At 37.5% G+C, this 22,585-nt stretch overlaps 1 protein-coding gene across 2 annotated transcripts in view; it reads left to right on the top strand.

The window, feature by feature from the left end:
- CNTN1 (contactin 1) overlaps positions 1-22,585 on the top strand; it is a 395,926-nt gene that overhangs the window by 220,257 nt on the left and 153,084 nt on the right. For both annotated transcript variants that reach the window (XM_045287251.1, XM_004711445.2), the window contains 4 exons: positions 316-351; positions 12,059-12,191; positions 16,956-17,128; positions 20,261-20,356. In XM_045287251.1, the coding sequence (XP_045143186.1) occupies positions 316-351; positions 12,059-12,191; positions 16,956-17,128; positions 20,261-20,356 (438 nt within the window). The remainder of the gene's footprint in view (positions 1-315; positions 352-12,058; positions 12,192-16,955; positions 17,129-20,260; positions 20,357-22,585) is intronic.

Genomic DNA, 22,585 nt, shown 5'->3' with positions numbered 1-22,585 from the left:
CAAATGTTATTTGGGCATATTATTTGTGAACAAACGGCCTGAGACAACATAAATATGACATATAATTTTAATGATAGTATTTAGGCTAAAAATTTCTTATAAGAACAATAATCTTGTTAGTGATGAAAATTCATGCTGTCTGTTGATTATAAGTTTCAGTGCTACAAGGATAAAATGAAAAGTTGTGAAATACACTATCTGTGAAGATGTGGTGATATCCTAATGTAACTAGTAAAGAGTCAGAAATCTGATTTTTGCCAATTAGTAACTCAAAGAGCTGCTTTGAAATGAAAACGTTTTTTTCTATTCTTTTAGAGTTCACCTGGCACAGACGGTATTACGGTCATGGAGGTAAGTTGAATCTTTGAAGTAGTTGTTTTTTTTTCCTGAGTCAAATAATATTCTGTCTCCGCTTTACTATGAAGTCTCTGAATTAAAAGTCTGTAAATATAAATGCTTAGTCTTTAATCTCTTGGAAATTTGGTAAAGATGTCACCTATGAGATTATAGAGCAACATGTTTATTTACTTGACAAGACAAATAAATGAACACATTACAAATATCCTATTAAAGAATTATAGCCTATAAAAAGTCTTTATTAAATTTGACTTGTTTTGTTTTTCTTAAATGCTCTTTAGCAATATTATACTATTAAATTCTGAAGCAATATTTTAAATATTGAAAACTGCTCATTTATTTCTGAAAGACTAGTTTTCCTACAAGAGAGATCATTGAAGTTAATGAATTTAGTGCCTAAGATTCTGTTCAATTAGGAGTTCAAAACTGTTACATTTTTATTGAGTTGCATTGAATATAATTAATAATTCAGAGAGCTTAGATGCTACTGACAATTTTCACCAGAAATAGAGGCAGCCTGATACACTAGAGAGCATATAGTTTAAAATAAGATCAGTAAATAATTCAAATTCTATGAGCATCCACTTTCTAATATGTTCAAATCACAAGATTGTTGGATGGACTAAAGAGAGAAAGTGAAGGGTAAGCGTGGTAATTTGCAGCACAATGAAAGACCTAGGAGGTGCTCGGTGAACATGCAAACTTGTTCATTTATCTAAGCCACTTCAGAGCAGTAAGATAATGGGAAACTGAGAGGAAACACTGAGAAATCAATGCTACCACCTGCTTGCTCAATCAAGAATATCCCTGCCAGATTGATTTAGAAAAAAAAAGTACTTATGAATGGATGCTGTGTTTAAGAGGAAAACATTAGTCTAAATTCCACCTAATCCATTTCTGGTTCACCCTGTGAGCTAATTGCTTGATTTCAAAAGGTGACATAAATAAGCAGGCAATACTTTTTTATAAGAAAAATATGTAATGGACACTTGAAAGAATTAAGGAGCCCTGGTGGTGTAGTGGTTATATATTAGCCTGTGATCCGCATGGTCGGCGGTTCGAAACCACCAGCAGCTCTGAAGGACAAAGACTGGGTTTTCTACTCCCATAAACAGTTACAGTCTCGCTATGAGTCAGCATTGAGTATAGTTTGGTTTTTAAGGAATTCCAGAAATATTTTAAAAGTAGGCAAAGGAACCTTGAAGTATTTCAGATGTTATAAATGGTATTAATTCCAGATGGAGGAAGTAGCACAAATAAAAATACAGACATAGAGAAATGTGGGCTGTGCTTAAACTTAAGCCAGTGTTTCCTAACATATTAGGTGGGCGGGGGGTATCTTTGACAAGAAGTTAGTAGGAATTACATTTAAAAAAACTTCATGGTCCAGCAAATATGGAAATATTGGTGAATTAAAGTTTATTTTTAGTTTTAAATAATTAATATTGTGAATGCCTTTTACATGGAAAAAAAACATAGTATCTATGCTAGTGATAGTATAACATCCTAAGTAATCAGTACTGTCATTCTCTGAGGATGGAAAGTTGTAAAACTTGAACATTTTCCCAAGCTCAGTCAGGAACTGGTAGTTACCTGAGAGGGGTAGAAAAAAAAAGAAAGAAAACCTTATCTTAGTGTTGACTCAGAGGGGTAGAAAAAAAAAGAAAGAAAACCTTATCTTGGTGTTGACTCATCTCAATGTAAATCCATGACTATTAATACCAAATGGGCAGCTGGTACTGTGTGTGTGGCAAACATACTGTAGTCCCCTAGAACATTCTTTTGCTCACTCCCCTAAATCATGCCCTACTGTCCCTGTTCTTCTCAAACCTCCCACACATTCTTACCCATCCTTAGATTCATCGGATAATTTTATATCCTTCTACATGGAGATATTAGAAATAATCAAAAGGGTCTCCACTTCCACTTCTATTCATCGCCTAAATCTCAGTCTACATCAGTGCCCACGCGCTCTACCTTCCTCTCTATTTCAATGCTCTCTCCAGGCCAACCTCCAGGCATTGTCTCCTCATGAGAAAGTTCTTCTCTACCAAGTTATTTCCAACAAGCTATAATTCCTCTCATTAAGAACAACTCAAAACCTCTGTTGATATCCTTCAACTAATGTCTCACGCAGCTGATATTTTAAAATTTTACCCCAAAATATAAAACTTACTTTTATAAACAAAATTACTTTTATATTTCACAAAATAGCCCATGCTTATTGGCCTCAATTTTTGACCCTTGCCTCCTTAGAACCTACTGTGATGAGGCTTTCATTCCACCGTGCAACCAAGACAAGGTGCCTTATCTATGTCACTAATGACATGATCATTGTGAATTCAGTAGTTGACTCTCAGGGCTTCGCTCTGACCTACCAGCAACAATGCTACAGTTCTAACACCACACATAGATACACAAACTTGAGCAGGTAGTGGTAAAAGATTTTTTTCTTTCATTTTCATGTATAGCTATTTATAATAAAACCTTTGCTCGAAACTTTTCAATAGATCTCCAAACATTTTAATCATGTCCAGACATCTTAGTAATGTCACACATACTACCAAAACAGTCATTGGCAGGATTAATGGAATGAATGCTAATCAACTTTTGAGTTGTGTAAAGGTAGGATTTATCCTTGAATAAATCTGATCTTGACAAAAAAGTAAAAGAAGACAGATACTTTTAGTCAGCTAGTAATGTCTGCTGCATCCCTGTACCTGGAGCTTTTCTCTACTGAAAAGTTAAAGAAGCATATCTGATACTGTGTATCCTGCACAAACAGCAGGCATGCTCCCTATCATTTTTGTAGCACTCTTAAAAGTCTTGTTGAATTAGACTTGCTTATTTGTAGTTTTTTCGTTTTCTCTTTTTATGTTGTTTACGTAAAATAGAAGATTATATGTATTTTTAAAAGGTATAAACATTGTTATTTTGCACACTAAAGACTTCCTGGATTCATTTAAACAAACTTCACTCTTCTCTGTCTTTTAAAAATAGCTTCTTTCATTTTTAAGATGGTGTGAGCAGAACAGTCTACCCTATAGACATAAAGGAATGAATATAACTAGTTGTTTCCTACCAATAAGAGCCCTGGTGGTAGAGTTGTTATACCTTGGCTTGTTAACCCCAAGGTTCACAGTTTGAAACCACCAACTGTTCCAAAAAGGAAAGAAGAGGCTTTCCACACCTGTCAGGAATGACAGCCTTGGAAACCCACCAGGACAGCTCTCCCCTGCCCTATAGGGTCCTTATGAGCCGGGAAGGACTCAATCACAATGGCTTGCATTTGTTCTGTTTATTACTATAGTCGCCATACAGTTAGTGCATATTTCTAGCCACCCCATGTATGGCACACGGGTTTCAGTGGCTAGCCTATCAGCAATAGATCACCGGGTGTTTCTTCGAAGGGACTTTTCTGTGAGCTTGAGACACCTACCATTCCAATATGAAACCTGCTTTCATGAGTACATTACTTAGGAGTAAATATTTATTTCAGTTGCTTTTTTCCCCACTGTTGGTCTCTTTTAACCATATGTGAAGGAAAAATAAAATAAAACAGAACAAAACAAATCGAAGCTATTTCAGGACCAACATTTGCTTAGGCTAACCTACAACAGCAATAAACATCTTTTTAATTCCTTCTCATTTTGGGTGCAAAAGAAAGGGAAATGAAATAGCAGTATCATGTCTATTTTATAGATACTAGCATGTTTTTACAGTTAGAGCAGCGGTTCTCAATGTGTGGGTTGCGACCCCTTTGGGGGCTGAACGACCCTTTCATAGGGGTCACCCGATTCATAACAGTAGTAAAATGACAGTTATGAAGTAGCAACGAAAATAATTTTATGGTTGGGGGGATCACCACAACATGAGGAACTGTATTAAAGGGTTGTGGCATTAGGAAGGTTGAGAACCACTGAACTACAGGGTTGTTGGTTTTTAGTTGTGGTATTCATTTTAAAATAGTGAAAAGATACTATTGGGCATTATTTAGATCAAGAATTTAACTTCATGAAGAATTTAACTTCATGAAATTGTGGGGGGGACAATCATCATGACTGGGTTGGGAAGGGAAGTCATGGAATTCCCCATGCCTCCACAGTATTGAAACCCAAGTTTTCCAGAATTTTTCCCATTAGACTGACATCAATTTCTTAGTATTATTTTCAACATACTTTCCTGTCCCTATAACAGATTTGTTACAGTTCAGTGACACTGACTTATCACCATTTTGTAACATGCTCACCCATAGCTTCGTTACTTGAATTAGATCTAAGGCACCTGAATTGGGCGAGATGATAAAAGTAAGCCCACCAATGAGGGCATGCTATATCATAGGCGTGGTCCGGTATATTGTAGGTGTGAGAAGGTGCTCAGATACATAAATACGGTGTCTAGAGGTTGAAGAAGTGGACCCAAGCTAAGGCAGTTTTTATTATCAAGAGATGTGTTACACTTCTTTGGGAAAATTAAATTAAGCAAAAGAAATTAAGTCCACTTATCCTTTCTGCTAGGGAGGAGCCCTGGTGGCATAATGGTTCTGCCTTGGGCTGAGCTCTGCAAGGTGTGCAGTTCTGAAACCCCCAGCAGCTCCCCCGGAGAACGATGGGGCTCTCTGCTCCTAGACACGGTTACCTTCTGGGAAACTTACAAGGGCACTTATACCCATCCTATAGGGTTGCTATGGGTCAATAGTGATTCAATGGCAGTTGGTTTGGTTTGGTTTTCTGCTAGGGGCTCTCAAGTACACCGCTAAAGGTTGGTGGTTCTAATACTACCTCCATAGGAGAAAGATGTGGTCGTCTTCCTTAAAGATTACAGCCCTGGAGATCGTGTGAGCCTACTTTGCTTGATAGAGTCACTACGAATCAGAATTAACTAGATGACAATACATCTTGCAAACTTTCTGCTAACCTGACCCCTTTTTTAAATAACTGGACTTCTACTTGTTTGGGAGACCATTCATTACTTGGTATTCTAGTTGTGGTAGATTAGCACTAGATGCCTTATTAGTTGAGACTGAAAGACTGGGGCATTTGAGTACCAAAGCCCAACCCCGAAAGATTCCTGCTCCCTTGTTTGTGTTCAAAGATTGCCAATGAAACTAAAAGGCTATGCAAAATGGAAAGCATGCTTTGAGACAATTTAAATACCTATTTGCATCATTTAGATTTTACTGGATGTTAAAAGAGCTTGCCACACTCTCCACCCATGCCCCCATATTTTAACACGAGATCCTCTTCCATTGAATTAATTTTGACTCATGGCAATTCCATACTACACTCTTCAATTTTGTCACTATTGCTTTTTACTAAGACTCTTCTTACAACATACTTATATAAAATTATGTTTAATAACCAACAGATTGAGATGATATTTTCTTGAAAATGAAATAGACTTTTCTCCAAAAGGATATTAAATGAATAAAGAATAACTTTCAGGTAGTAGTAATTATACTTTCAAAAGCCTGAAATAAAATAGAATAACACAATTACAATGAACTATCTCCATATAGTCAGACTAGAAATAATTCTATTTCAGCTAATAAAATTATCTGATTGCATTTATTACTAAATTGAAAAGTATAAAAACTAGCGTCATAAAACTCAACTTTGGTCTGTCATTTATATCTGTAAATTTGACTGTTAATACTCATACATTTGTTTCCTATACATCTTCTTAATTGACTATAAGAAGTATAATTACTGATTAATACTAACTAGTCCTTGGGTGGTAGAAAATATCTGGATTGACATTAAGCACAGAACAAGTGAAAGAGTGATGTGAGTGCTAAGTCCCCTCTTAGCTTAAGACATCTGAAATTCTGTAGCTCCTCTTTTAAAAAATTCTACCACATGAAGAGACAGAACATGCATTTAAATATAACCTTAGTTTTAAATATTTTTTATATAAAACCTGTCTTTTTCACCTTTAACCCTATCAAACTTCTAAAGCATCAATCAAAATTTGTCACTTCATTCTTTTTATAACTAGAATAGGGCTGCAAGATGGCTGTGCTTTCTGTAGTAGGAGATTGTCCTCCCCGGTTAGTGGATCTTTGACTGAGCCCCATGTGAGCCTTTCATTCTCCTGCATTCGAGTGCCCCCATTAACAGGGTGAGGATCTCAGATGCTCTCTCATTGAGGGTTACAGAATTTGTAGTCAGAGGTTTACTCTAAACATGGTAACATAATATAAATGCTTTCTTTGGTCAATTTATGGTTTGTTGTTATTTTGTTGTTGTTGCTGTCATGTCCATTCTGACTCATAAAAATCCCATGTGTACAGAACAGAACGTTTACATGACTTGAATGTCTTCCAAAGGGCTGAGATTTTCAAAACAGATGGACTGGCCATGGTTCTGAGGCTCCTATGAGAGGTTTGGAAACACAAACATTTTAATTAGTAGTTGAACATTTAACCTTTGGCACCAATCAGGAGCTCCATCAATTATTTCTCAAAGACCTAAATATGTTCACAGAATAAAATGTATAGGGTATACGCTAAATCATCTAATGGAATGCATTGTTTTATTCATGTCTAAAAATTTTAGAGCAAAAAATACATAGTTAGGAAGTAATGCTTGCCAGAACCATTAATATTATGTGCAATATGTGCAGTTCTGCAGAAATATCTTCAATATAATGTCTTTTCAACATGAAATATAATGAATAATTTGTCAAAATTAGATGAATATATTTTATCCTAAAATATTTCAATGTATGTTTCTATAAAGAACAACTGATAGTGAAATCCTAGGAAATATATGTATGTAGTTTATGAAAAGTATTTTTCACTGAGAAGAAAAATAGTATGGGGCACACTATTATCCGGTTCAGCCTATTAACATTAGTTCAATCCACAATCTAGATGGTTGCCTAGCAACGATTTGTCCCAGTTGTCCGCAGTAAAGGATAGGCCGCTTGCTCTAGTGAAAATAAGGTTATTTTTAATACAGCTGATCAAAATAAAGAAACTAATTAAAACGTAGCCTCAGTTTTTTAAAATAAAGCTGACCAAAAATTTTCTCAAAAGTAAATAACTTAAAAATAAAAAATACTAACAATATCAGTATGTAAGGCAAGCTTTTAATCAAGGTGTGTACAGCTCTACAAATATGTATGCTGATGTGAATCCATCTTTGACACAGAACTTTTAACAGTCAAGGTAATTATGAATGAACATAACTCAATAGCCTGGTGAAACTAGTCCTTTCATTAAGCTAATTAAATTGAGAATTTGGGATTATGACTCGTCTGATAATCACATTGCCAGAGGGCATTATTGAAGCAAAGGCTAATCAGATCATGAGTGCCTATTTCTACATTTAAAGTACAATAATGCTTGTAGTACTTTATGGAATGCACCAGTAAACCTCTTGAAATGAGTTCAAATGTTATGAAGTTATAAGTCAGCACATAATATTCCCCATTATTAAAAGAGACATATATAGACTTGGCAACAACAACAAAATCTCCCCGAACTCATCAGTTTTGATTCATAGCAACTTGTAGGATTGAGTAGCACTGTCCCGTAGGGTTTCCCACTCATCCGGGACGTTAAGGAAGTAGACTGCCGCATATTTTTACTGAAGAAGGACTAGTGGGTTTGAACACCAGTCTCTGAGTTAGCCACTGTGCTACCAGGGCTCTGGGTGATTTGAAAGGTTCTCTATAAAAGGGAGGGGGCAGCGGGGAGGGAGGGGGAAAAAAGAAGAGCTGATGCCAGGGGCTTAAGTAGAGAGCAAATGTTTTGAGAGTGATGAGGGCAATGAATGTACAAATATGCTTTACACAATTGATATATGTATAGGTTGTGATAAGAGTTGTATGAGCCCCTAATAAAACTATTAAAAAATCAATAAAATAAACTAAAAAAATAAATAAATAAATTTCATTATCAGCAATAACAACAAAAAAGGCCAAAAGAATAGCCCCCACCTCAAAGACCTGAGATTCTTTTAAAAGTGCTTCATTTTGGGGCGATTAAGTCTAACATAGATCTTTTCATTCATGGATCATGTGCTAATTTTTTATAATCACTATACCCAAGTTTAGAATTACATCATTGACGAAACAAAATACAGAAAACACCTATAGTTTATCAAACCCTAGTCCTTGAGATGGCTCTGTGTGTGGGATTTTTATCCTATTGATGAAAATGGAAACACAAAATCCAGTCCAGCAGAAATCAATAGTTTATGTTTAAATTATAGGCATAATTGCATCAACTCTCCATTCATAATAATGGCATCATCATCCGGCTTGTGATTATAAGTATAATGTAATTAGAAGATAATTATGAGCTTCAGAATCCCCAGAACAGTATTGTTTTCTAAAAATTTTGCCTATTAACATTTTTATTTTTAGAAATGCTTCAAACATTTCACACAAACATAATCATTAAAAAGAAGGTAAGGTGTGAATTGCAATAATTGTCAAGAAGAGAATCTGTTATATATTGATAAAAGTTATTTTCTAAAACTTTTGTTATGAATTGGGTGATGGGTTTCTCAGCACATCATTTGTTTTCTATTTACCAGTTTTACACACAAACAGAACCCATTTTGTTTCATCTCATTCCTTAGAATCTCCTCAAAGTACCATTGCTTTTACCCCATAGAACTCATACTTTCCAGATTATGTGAAATTGGAAAGAACAGGATCTCTAGAAAGGCAGGCATTCTCATCTAAGGGGCCGCAGTCAGAAAATTATGCAATAGAGAGACCCTAGAAATGTAAAGAAGGGTCATATGGAAAGAAGCATGACATATGACTGAACCGTAGATAAAGACGGTCGTTTTGGGGTCAGAGATTGAAAAATCCAGACCCTGCCTGCAAAATGAAATTCTAAGTTATCAGGGATGTTGGATTCCTTCCTTATTTTCCCCAAGCACATTGTTATGTTCTGAAAGGACAGAACATATTGGTCCTGATCAAGAGAAGCATTAGAAGCACAGTAGAAAGCCCCGTTTGTATTTCAGCCCAATAAGAATATGGAACTAGAGACTATCAGAACAAGCTTCTAAAATCGATAGCATAGAGCCCCTGTGAGCGCCTCGCCATCATGCTTTGTTAGAAGTTTCGTAAGTCCAACGGACCTTAGGACACTTACTCTTTCTTTCTGAAATGAAGAAGTTAATTTTCTTAATTACCTAGTGCTGCTATAACAGAAATGCCACAAATAGGTGGCTTTAAAAACAGAAATCTACTTTTTCGCCTTTGAGGATGATGCAAGTCCAAATTCAGAACATTAGATCCAAGAGAAAGCTTTTGCTCTGTGTGGGCTCGAGGGGAGGGTTCTTGTTCCTCCGCTTCTTGGTGATCTCCACGTGATCCTCCTGGTGGTCTCTCTCTTTCTCTCTGTCTCTCTCTCTCTCTCTCTCTCTCTCTCTCTCTCTCTCGCTCTCGCTCTCGCTCTTGCTCTCGCTCTCTCCTTGTTTGTTGACCATTTTATGAGTCAGTCTCAGAAGAGGCTGACTCAGCATGTCCCCTATACTAATCCTGCCTCATTAACAAAACAAGGCTAACCCTTTCCCCAAACTGGATTTATAACCACAGGCCTGGATAGAATTTAGGATTTTCAAAACATTTTAGTTGGACATAATTCAAATTTAAAATCAGTATTTTAAACAACCGAATGGCTTGTATAAACCAACAAGAATTAAACTGCAATGCTGAAGCTGAGCTAAGGCCCTGTTTGCTTTATTCTGACCCATCAATGTATTTGCTATCTGAAATCTCTTTTTTGTGGTTATAGAATATGATTGTTACTTGCAAACTTTTGAATGATCATCTTAGCAAATTCGAACTAAAATGAAATCATCTGACTTTGAAAGATTTTCAGTGTCAAGAACTTAATGCTTTATTCGCACTGTGAGAAACAGCTTATGGATTCTGTTAACCCTCTATTTATGTAAGAAGAGTGTATTGAGTACCCATAAATGACACAAAACCAACATAGTATTGCATCTATAAAAGTAAATAAAACTTCACTTCTGGTTTTTATATCTCTGTGGTTATTTTATGCTTTGATATACATAAATTTAAAACGTAAAGAACTGATAAACTCATGAGAATATTGGCAAAATCAACACTTCTGACAGGGACACTACTACACATACATTATCTCAAAAGATTTCTCAAAATAAACCTATGTGATAGATTCTTATAAAATAAGATAGTGAGCCTTGGAAGGATTAAGTACTTTTCTCAAAGGCACGCTGTTTAATAATACTTTTTTTTAAAACCGTGGTGAGAATATGTACACATTCACAAAACATATGGCAACTCAATAGTTTCTAAATGTCAGATTCTGTAATATTGTTTGCATTCTTCCAGTTATGCCACCATTCTCACTTTTATTTTCCAGATTAGTCTGCTTCCATTAGTATAAACCCAACATCCCCTAAGCACACACTCTCACCTCACATCCACTGATGACCTTTGGTTTTTGTATATTTGCTTCTCTGAGGCGAGATTCAAATGACACGATGGAACTATCTGCCAAAGGAAGCTGGGATGAGGCTTTCGTCATTAAGGTGGACATTAAAAAACACACAGAATAGTAGCACTGCCATCAAGTTGATTCCAACTCTCGGCGAGTCTACAGGGTTGTTAGGAAGGTTGAAGTGAGAGAAGACAAAATGTCTACATGACAATCGTCTTGAATTTTCTCTTGGAAGGATTTTTGGATCAGTGGACCAAGACTTTAATGTAGCTGGGTTTTTCCACTGACCCCTATGTAAGACTGCCGCACTCTTTCTGTCTCCCCCTGCCCCCTCCCAGTCATTACCTGTTCATTTGGGCACATAGGATTTTAGTTTGCTCTGTAAATGCTCTCAGGCTGATGACATGGGAGTGGTTCTCTACTGCTCATTTTAGCTCGAGGTCCCTCTCCGTCCAGGGGGCGAGGTGGTCAGGAGCAGCAGCTTGCCAATGTGGACAGATATTTGTGATGGGTCTCATTTCTCTGTTAGGTGTTTATCGATAGATTTAGATGTTTCTCAGTACCAGTGATCATCACAAGCTTTGGAAATAAATGAATAAGAGCTGATTCAAGAAAGGAGCTAGTCTTCCTCCAGGAGCAAGGAACTGACCTATCTATTTATTTGGCACCCAGCTTGTTCCAAACTATAGGTAATTAGCAAGACAGTGGCACACAAATCAATCTGTGCCCAAGCATTTGCAACGTAGTAGAAGAGAAAGCTACAGCCATGAGCATAATAGGAGTTTAAGTACCATGCCCTATAGAGAGAATTAAGGGACCATAGGAAAAGGTTAAAGCCAGGAGGAGTCACAAGTGGCTCTCTAAGAGAAGCTCATAAAGGGCCGCACATGCTGGACACAGAAGAAATGTCGGGGGGTCAGGAAGAGGAACAGTATGTATAAAAGAGCATATTCATGTAAACATGGCTTGTTTGAAGAACAACAAGCAAGTGTACATGGCTGAACACAAGATACTTTGCGGGGGTGTGGGGGGCGCTGATAGGAATTGAGCAGAGGGGAATTTTATGAAGAGACTGAGTGTATCTTAAAAGAAGAAACTGGAAGAGCCATGGAGGAAAGTAACCCATGTTTTGAATGAAAATTGAGATTCAGTTTTTCAGACTTTTGTTTCAAGGAGCTTTTTCAATATGTCCAAATGTTCTCGAATTTATAAAACACATAGTAAAAGTATTTTATTTTTATCTTACAGTGTCTGAGGAAGACAAAGGATTTGGACCAATTTTTGAAGAGCAACCAATTAATACTGTTTACCCCGAGGAATCACCGGAAGGAAAAGTTTCCCTCAGCTGTCGGGCCCGAGCCAGCCCTTTCCCGGTTTACAAGTAACGCACCTCCCTGTTCTCCTCACATGGGCCACTGACTGAGGGTCACAAACCGACCTTTAGGACTCTCTCTTGATAGAAAAGAACAACTGACAAAGATACTCACAAACAATGGGGCCTTAACAAAAACATGGTCAAAGCACCCGTAAAGAAGAAAAGCTGTCTAATAGACAAATAAATAACCTGCTTTCTTGAGCATATGCAATTAACTCATTTACTATTAACTCCTGCACAGCCATGAGGCATTTGACACTGTTCATTTACAAACCGTCAAATGGAGATTCTATTATGAAGGATGCACCTGCCTTGGCGTACATGCCCACTCAGGGCGACCTGATAGGCCAGAGTAGAACTCCCTGTGGCGGTAGCAAGTCCTGGTTTTCTCCCAAGTAGAAACTGGTGGCTTCAAACTGCTCGCTTTGCAGTTAGCAGCCCAACACGTCACCACTATGCTACCAGGGCTCCTATAGGTATGCAAAGGTTATATAAAAATCATGCAAATTAAAAAATGTAGATTTGAGGGGGAAGAAATATTATATGCATTGATTTTAATGACTCATACCTATAAATCCATGAAATCAAACCTATAGCTATGAAATCAATTCCAACTCACAGCAACCCTGCGGGACAGTAGAGCTGCACAATAAGGTATGCAAGGCGGTCAGACTTTACAAAAGCAGGCGTGACTGCCACATTGTTTTCCAAGAGGTTTCAATAGCAGAGTGTTTAGTCAGCAGCCAAATTCTTGGACCACCGTACCACCAGGGCACCTTTCAGATCTCCAGATGATGGAAAGCACACAGGATTCACACGAATTCACACATGTGTATATAATAACTGTATTCAATGTGCTTGCATTCATCCTTCTAGAAAACACCACTTTTTCAGTAGTATCAAATCTATATTGTATAAAATAGACAATTCTAAATTGTCCCTACACTCAAGATAATCTGTAGAAACATATCTTGGTCTATATTGTTGGTTGACACTTTTCAAAAGTAGACAATGGACTTCCTTGCTTCAAATGTTCAGAAAAGTACACCCTTGACTAAGATTTTAGAAATGAACCAAATGTCAATGACTTTAAAACTTACATGAAAATAGTAACATGAAGACAAAGAAAGTGATTGATGAGGAAATTGAGGCTCTGGTGTGTTAATGTCTTCTGAATTAATTGAAGGTTGTCGCTCAAGAAGGTTAATTTTAATAGTAGATTTCTAGATAGAAAAAGAAATCATGGTTACAAAAGATTACCAAAGACAAGATTTCCACCATCACCTCACTCCATTTAATTCTAATTACTAATTTTATTTCCTCTGGCTATTAGAAAATTATTTCTCAAAATACAATATAAATTTGTATTCAAAGTCACCATCCTTTGAAATTTGATTTATTATTTCAATTTCATGCATGGGAGGCCCATGTAAGCAGATATTTTTATCAATTATAAATAACACTTTTGTTTTGAAAATCATTGATGGAATGGATTTATTTCTATCTAGAAGCTAAGTTATAGGTTTTAAGAGTGCATACGTATAGTCATGGCCAGGGTATAGTATAACTAATAGACAATGTAGGGGAGATCTAATCCAAGCACATAATTTTACAGGAGTAGAATCTAAGTAAGAAGTAAATGGGCTTGCTTAAGAAATAATCAATCACAGATTCAGGACAGAAACATATTTAGTTACTCCAAAATAGTGTAGATACATTTCACTGTCGATGTGTGTTTATTATGCATATGTATAAATAGCCAGGGTGATGCAGTGGTGGTGAAGTACTCCGCTGCTGCCTGAAATGCTGTCGGTGCAAACCTACCAGCTCCTCTGATGGAGACAGAGGTTGCCATACAGAAATCTCTGTCCTGGCAGGTTGCTGTGTTCTGTGAGCTTGCTTATTGTGGAATAAACTTAACAACAACACGTTTCTATATCTAGAAAGGTTGATAGAATCTCAAAAGCCATTTCAGTATTGCTTATTCTTTACGTGACATCCAAGATGGAATCAGATCCACTTAGAGGAAGTGACGTTATTCTGTGGCACTCTGACTTTCACCTTCGTAGATGGAACCTGAGAGATTCTCCTGGGCTGTCTTGGAGGCTGCTTCTTCTCAGTGTTCTATCCTTTCCCAGGACAGCCCCAGGAAGAAGGAAAGTTGTTCCGGGTAAATGTAGCACCACAAACTTCTCAAAATTACCTAAGCACTGAGGTTCCCAGGGCATGTTTGTCCTGAGCAGTCTCACACTGATGTACAGAGCTGGAGGAAAGAAGTAGATCTTTCGTTCTGCTATCAAAGCAGCCTGTTTTTGACAGCCAACGAAGTCCATCTCATAGTACAGCCAATTTGATAAACAGGAACGCTTGACTTTTTTAAGATGCTTTTACCCAAAATCCATGTGCAGAGTCCACGCATAGATTGAGCTTCTAGTGAATACCTTTTGACAGGGTAGAATTGCCCATGGGGTTTGAGACTGTAACACTTTATGGGAGTAGAAAGGTCCTTGGAGCTGCAGGTGGTTTCAAACTGCTGACCTTGTAGTTAGCAGCCCAGCTTGTAACCACTGTGCCACCGGGGCTCTTTACAGAGAGAGTATCATAGAGACACTTATAGTAGATATATAGTTAGGTAAAAATGTAATGTCTTATAGTTGACTCCCTTTTTGAGCCATTTAAATGTTGATTCGCTTTTTTATAAAAAGTAAGAGGGAAATAGACCTACGTGGATCAAGCTTCCAGTGAATTCCCTCTGGACACAGACCACGGATGTGAATGGCCTGCAGATTGGATTGGCATGTAGATGAGGGCAGGTGGGGCACCTTATCCTTGCTTTCCTTTGGACCATTTTAAAGTTGCTCTAATTCTTAGTATTTTCTCATGAGAATTTTCTCTATTTTATTTTGTTACTGTTGTTAACTTTTGTTTTTCTGTTTTCATATGTTTTCCAGTATATGAAGTCTAGGATGGGTGACTGTATAGAGACAAACTGGATTAATGGTTTCTGGGTGATATAGCAGGGGAGGTTGGGGGCGGTGGTGGAGTGGTATGGGGAGCTAATAACAAGCAGTACAAGAAAGACAAAAATGTTCTAAAATTCATTGTGGTAATGATTGTACAACTCTTCTTGATATGATTGAACTATTGAATTGTAGGCTATGTGGATTGTGTTCCAATCAAACTGTTTAAAATAAATAAAAAATAAAAATTGAATACCCTTAATATTCAGGACAAGCTCAACTAATCTTAGTAATGCAGTTTGCCATTCACTTGGTAGTTTTACATTTGTAGTATATCCTGTGATAATTTGGTATTTGTGATAATATCCTAAGAGATCCAGCAGGGGACTTCAATTCCCACTTAATCCGTTTTGTGATTATAGCTCTTTACATGATCTTGCCCAAGCCCCATAGTCATAAAAATTACAATATAAACTGTACTTAATCCTAAAAATAAATAGTGAATTTCCCCAAACATACCAAAATGGAATAACTAAATGACAGCAAAAGCAGAATCCGATCCATTGGGAAGACATTAAGGTAACACATAAAAACTTGGAGTAAATGTACTGTTTTATATGCCGCCCCCCCACCCCGCCATTGGAACTGCACAACAAAACATGCCCTGCCTGGACAAGCAACTTAATATCGGCTGGTTCCCTCAGAAGCGATGTGGTCATTATTTGTGGGGAGGGGATATTCTGTGGGAATTTGGTAGGTTTTGAAAATGCAAAAACGTACTGTTTTCTGTATTTCCCTTCAAATGATCATCTATACTGTAAAATATTAAAACTGAGACTTTCCCAACAATTTTTCTTCAATAAAATATGTTCTATTTTAGGAAGATTCTTCTCCTGATCACCAATGTGCCAGGCAGTGAGCAGAGCTGTCATTAGGACATTCATCAAACCTTAAAAATAAAACACGCGACCAAAATGCTGATAAAATCCTGAAGTTGGTCATCTTTATTGGAATCCATTATATGCATTTATCCTTCCCGTCTCACCAGAGAAATTGGAGCCCATTTCTAGTGACTTTATTTATAATATCCTTTCTAACAATCAATGATCTGATTACCTGCAACATATCTCACCTACATCGCTTTGGACCTGTGTTATGGGGGATGGGAGGAATCCATTTAACAAGAATAATCCCTGAGTAATGTGAAAAGGCACAAGGGAAAACTAACACAAAGCTGAGGAAAATCGTGATGTTCCCGAATATTTGTGATTTGTAACAGCAGAGCTCATTGACTGTTTCCAAGTTGTGTGACCGACCTCTAGTGGTCAGTGTGCTGTTTACTGGTTTATGGGTTTTTGTCAACTTTATTGAAAGCTACTTGGATATTTAGTATCATATTGAAACATTATATTTTATTTATGTTATATTGATTTTGATATTTTAGATAAAGAACTATATGTTCATGTAACTAGTACATCGTTGATTATCATTTCTAAACCATGTATAATTGTTCATACACACAAAAATTTATGGGTCAAAACCCAATGGAATATTTGTATTTTGTGATACATTATGAAAAAAGGGAGGGAATATGCCATCTACTTTACCTTTATGTGTCTGAGGTAAATTATAAATCAAGATCTCAGGGATGCAGAATTATAGAGTGTGAAGACATATCACCCTGAGCCATCAATTAATCACCTGACTTGTAAATGGAGTGGAACCTATATTATTTCAGAACCATGATTGCCCATATGCTGTTTCCAGGCCTTGTGGCCTTTAAGATGACATTCATTTCTTTTCCTCATAGATGGAGGATGAATAATGGGGATATTGATCTGACAAGTGATCGGTACAGCATGGTGGGAGGAAATCTTGTCATCAATAATCCAGACAAGCAGAAAGATGCTGGGATATACTACTGTTTAGCATCGAATAACTATGGCATGGTCAGAAGCATTGAAGCAACCTTAAGCTTTGGCTGTAAGTAATTGTTACTTTTAAAGGGGCAAGTTTATTCAAGTGAATTAAGAATTTTTTTTTTATTAACATTTTATTAGGGGCTCATACAACTGTTATCCCAATCCATACACACATCAATTGTGTAAAGTGCATTTGTACATCGTTTCTCAAAACATTTTCTCTCCACTTAAACCCCCGACATCAGGTCCTCATTTTTCCCCTCCCTCCCCGCTCCCCCCCCCTCATGAGCCCTTGATAGTTTATAAATGGGTATTTTGTCATATCTTGCCCTGTCCGACGTCTCCCTTCATCCACTTTTCGGTTGTATGTCCCCCAGGGAGGAGGTCACACACAGTTCCATGTAATCGGTTCCCTCTTCCCTACCCATTCTCCCTTTACCCTCCCAGTATCACCACTCACACCACTGGTCCTATAGGGCTCATCCATCCTGGATTCCCTGTATTTTCAGTTCCTATCTGTACCAGTGTACCTCCTCTGGTCTAGCCAGTCTTGCAAGATAGAATTCGAGTCATGGTAGTGGGAGCGGGGAGGAAACCTTTAGGAACTAGAGGAAGGTTGTATTTCTCATCATTGTTACATCGCACCGTGACTGGCTCATCTCCTCCCCTAGACCCCTCTGCAAGGGGATCTCCAGTGGCCTACTAATGGGCTTTGGATCTCCACTCCGCACTCCCCCCATCATTAAGAATTTAAAGTGTTTTAGTTATTGATAACCATCTACATACGTTAGAATGAATTTGCAGTCTCCTACTCCTTTTGGATTTTGTTTTCCTTTACAATGCTTAGTGACAATCGACTCTTTTGCCTCATCATGCCAATGAACTTTCCTGAGTGCTTATTGTGTAGGATATTAAAGCAGATATGATATTTTGCCAGAACAGGTTCGAGTTTGCTGGTAGTGATATAAGTTATTTACTCATGAAATATTTAACTTAAAATACAAGAAAGTTTGACCTTTAAAGTTGATATCAATAAATGCTGTCATAAGAAGAAAATCCAGAGGGAAGAAATATGAGAAGGCTCTGTGAAGGATTTAGGTCTTATCATATGAGTAGGCCTTAATTGCATAGTGCAGCAAACTTTTTAGAAAGCAAAATATCATGAGAGGTATTTTGCATCTATTTGAAATAGTGAAAGATAATGTTGTAAGGTAAACTAGGCATATCCCAAAGGCTCCCTAAATGGCTCACTAAAAACTCAACTGCACAACAAATGTCTAAAAGGAACAAGGACACTAGTGAGGTACACATGCCTCAGAAGGGTCAGTTATTGAAGGTCAGAAGGGCAGCATATACCCAAAAACACAGTGCAGAAGAGTCAGGAATGAAGAAAGAATGGAACCGGACACCCAGGGAGGAGTATGGTAAGTGATGGTATGGGGAGGATGCATCATAATGTGTGGGTGTTGCTGAATGCAGAGCTGATTGACCTGCTCCACCAACTGACACCCACTTCACAATAAAAAAAAAGTTCAAAAACACAACAACAAAAAATCGAGTATCAACGGAAGTACTAACCCATGTGTTTTCCATTGAAATATCACCTTCAGTGGGATAAAAATCTGTTCTTGGAGGGAGGAAATATCTTACCTATTGCAATGTAACCGCTTGTGGCTCTCCGAAGCTTAAACCCTGCCTCAGAAAACCATGTTGCTTGATATTACTTTCTCTTGTTGGAGGACATTGAAGTAATCAATTCAATTATTTTGAATTAATACTCCCTCTGTAGGAGGGAACCAGTGCAAACTAGTTTGAGGAACCCTGAAAGACATGGTTCTGAAGGCAATGTGTACATTGGGCGATCTCTAGTATGTGATTTTATAAATTAGCATGGAAATACTTTACAGAGTAGGCTTTAGATTGAAAAGGATATTTTAAAAAGACCTTTCAGGGAGTGCTTCACCAGGAGGGAGGGAGGCAGAGGCAAGCTCGTCGATAGGACTGAAAATCCTTGAAGACATACTTGACCTATTACATTACACTGAAGCAAAAAAGATACTACATATTTTGGTTTTCAAGTAAGGTCTGGTTAAAGGGCAGAAGTATGCTTCTCTCACTCGGAATGGAGTAGGAGGAAGTAAAACCAATTTCAAGGATCCAGGGGATTTAAGTTGTTATTGCACATTGCAGTGGTTATGAGTGCATAAGCCGTCCCAGGCAAAAAGTCAAGGAGGCATCTGAGGTGAAGGAGCAGCATTCAACTGCAGCATCAGACCAGAAGTAGGGATTTGAAGGGGGCCCTGGTGGTGTTGTGTTTATGCATTGGACTGTGACCCACAGGGTGGGCAGTTGGAAAACTCCACATTCAAAACTTGGGGGAAAGACTGGGTTTTCTACTCCTGTAAACAGTTACATTCTAGGAAGCCCACAGGGGGGTCACTAGGAGTCCGCATGGATTCGCTGTGAGAGAGTTTGGTTTGCGTTTGGCAAAAAGACAGCCATTAGAACAGATGTTCTTTCAGAGGAGTGCGATCTGTTAAGAGGAGCCAAATCTAGACGGTACAGTGGGAGGGTTGATCATAAATATGGACAGGGGAGAAGCAGGACTAAAACACAATCCTCCTCAGTCAAACAAATCAACAGTGACATAGTAGAGGATCAAGGAATCACACAAAATGGGAATTTCCAATACATAGTTGAGTAAAGGAAGGAAAACATGGAATTGGAAAAGGAGAGATTGACTACCTTGAAATTTCCCACCTGAACCCCATTTTTTACCATGTGTTTTTCTAACAGCCAAGTCCTCTCTTGGGGATGAATATACTATATCGCCTGCTAATGAGTATGGTTCTTTAGCATTACTTTGTTTGATAGATGTCCGGTTTTGTCTGAGTTCATTCTATTTCGAGATAGCCTTATGGAGATTCTTCCTAAATCAGAATTATTAATCTCTAGGATGTCAGAACATTAAGCAGGACCCTGTCAATATCCATAGGGTTTACGTTCACCAGTGAATTTCTCCCGTGTATGCAAACCTCAACGTAGAACAACTGATTGACTGTCGGAGGCTTCACTCTGAGGCTGAGACGTACCATTGGTAAAAATAAGTTAAATGCTGACGGGTAAAACTTAATGAATGTTGCTCTTCCTCCTGGCCTGAAAATAAATGCCGTCTCTTTCCTTTCCTAATTAGACCTTGATCCATTTCCACCCGAGGAACGTCCTGAGGTGCGAGTCAAAGAAGGAAAAGGAATGGTCCTTCTCTGTGACCCTCCGTACCATTTTCCAGGTAAATGTACTTCCTTTGTGACTTCAGGCAGTCTTCAGGTTACAGATGTCTGATTCGAACACATGCACCGAGTTAGGAAGCAACCCACGCAAAATCTATAGTAGACAAATTCAAAGTACGTGCAATAGTTCATAACAGCAAATGGACCCTACTTTGTGACATACATCCAAGCTTTATTGTCATTGCTGTATTATTATGTTAGATAGGTTTTAGAGTATCTGGAAACTTTTCTTTAAAGTTTTTTTTTTTTTTTAGCATATATACATAGAAAATTACTCGATGTTATTGAGCCCATTGCAATGCATAGGACAAAGTAGAACTGCCCCATAAGTTTCCAAGGCTGCAAATTTTTTTGGCAGTCAAGTGCAATGGCTCTTTCCATTGCAGCCAGTGAATTTGAATTTGACTGCTGGTGTTTGAGTAAGCTATACCACGTGTGTAACCATTGTGTCACTAGGGCTGTCTGATAGAAAGGTACACTATATACGAAGACAAGCATACGACTAACTGACTTTAGATATGAATAATGTCTAGCTGTTCCAACTTAACGTACACATTCAACTTAAAGACCACCATAGGAATGAAACTCCTTTTTAATCTGGGGATGGCCTGTATAGGCTTCTATAAATCAAAATTCATTTTTTTTGTTTTTGCAATAATTATACGTTTATTATTAAATGAGTCTCAATATTTACATACCCTGATAATGTATCACTTTCTATTGTTAATTCTATTTTTTTCTTTCCTTGGCTCTTTAGTCAGTTTGCCCTAATTCTAAACATCTATGACTATTTCAGTTCATAAGCAATATTTATGTTGGAATATATTCTCTTTAAAATTCCATTTACATAGGTGACAATATAATAGCCTTTCTGGAAACTATTTCTGAAATAGAACAGTATCCAGGAATGGCATATAAACAGCCATTTTATTAATAATTTAGCATCTACCATATATTGTTAACTGTAATTAAACACTAAAAGTGACTTAAGATCTCATAAATTATTCATCTCCTTAGCAGTACTAATCTGCAAGAATAATCATGCACTTTAGAAAGAAAGGGGAAAAACCACATTAAGTGGCATGAGCCACACAATTCAATCCTTGAAAATGTTTTCTCTAATTTGATATGGCTAAAATAAAAGCCATTGAAGGACTAATATGGAAGATGAAAGGTCAATATACTTTCATTTATTTCCGCATCTTATAATTTATGCAAGTATTTTATATGAAAGAGAATACATGTCTTGTATTCTGAGGGTATTATATAATTGACATTAAATTTATGTTCTGCTATACATCATTTGTGTTGAATACATTAATCTGGATCATAACTCTTTAATCACCTCATATGCACATTAACGTTGGACAGTGGTAAGGAAGCTGGACAAAGCACTGATGCATTCAAATTACGATATTAGCCAAGAATCTTGAAAGTACTGGGGACTGACAGAAGAATACACAAATCTGTCTTGGAAGAAGTGGAGCCAGAGTGCTCCTTAGAAACCAGGATGGCACCGTGAATGCACTTTGGACCTGTAGTCCAGAGAGACCACTCCCTGGGAAAAAAATCATGCTTAGTGACTCAGAGGTCCAGCAAAAAAGGAGGAAGACCCTGGAGGAGACCAATTGACACAGTGATGCAAGCAAAGTTTCAAGCATAGTAATCACTGTGAAGATGGTGCCGGACCGGTGTGGTTTTGTTCTATTGTACAGAGGGTTGCTATGAGCCGGGATGGAGCAGATGGCCCCTAAATAGCAGTAACAAGGAGGAAAAGAGATATTGTTTGTTTGTTTTCAGAGACTGTTGATTTTATCATCTGCAAGCAGCTACATTAAACGTGGATAAAATTATAGTCCATTGAGTCCCTATAAGAACTAGATTTGAGTTTAACCCTGTCAACCTTAAATCTAATCCTAAAATCCTTTTTTCCCCTCTAATTCTTATTTGCTTTATTGAGATGTTGTCTCTCTCTTTTTAAAATTGTTTTATTAGAGGCTCATACAATGTTTATCACAATTCATACATACATTAATTGTGTAAAGCACATTTGTATATTCATTACCCTCATCATTCTCAGAATATTTGCTCTCCACTTTAGCCTCTGGCATCAGCTCCTCATTTTTTCCCCTCCCTCTCTGCTCCCTCATCCCTCATGAACCCTTGATAATTTATAAATTATTATTTTGTCATATCTTGCCCTGTCCAACGTCTCCCTTCACCCACTT

Source organism: Echinops telfairi, unplaced genomic scaffold (genome assembly GCF_000313985.2).
Source record: "Echinops telfairi isolate 266 unplaced genomic scaffold, ASM31398v2 ScPeMD7_12;HRSCAF=54, whole genome shotgun sequence".
In the NCBI taxonomy this organism is placed as follows: Eukaryota; Metazoa; Chordata; class Mammalia; order Afrosoricida; family Tenrecidae; genus Echinops; species Echinops telfairi.
Note: the sequence above shows the minus strand (reverse complement) of the source record. Positions and strands in the feature narration are given on the sequence as shown.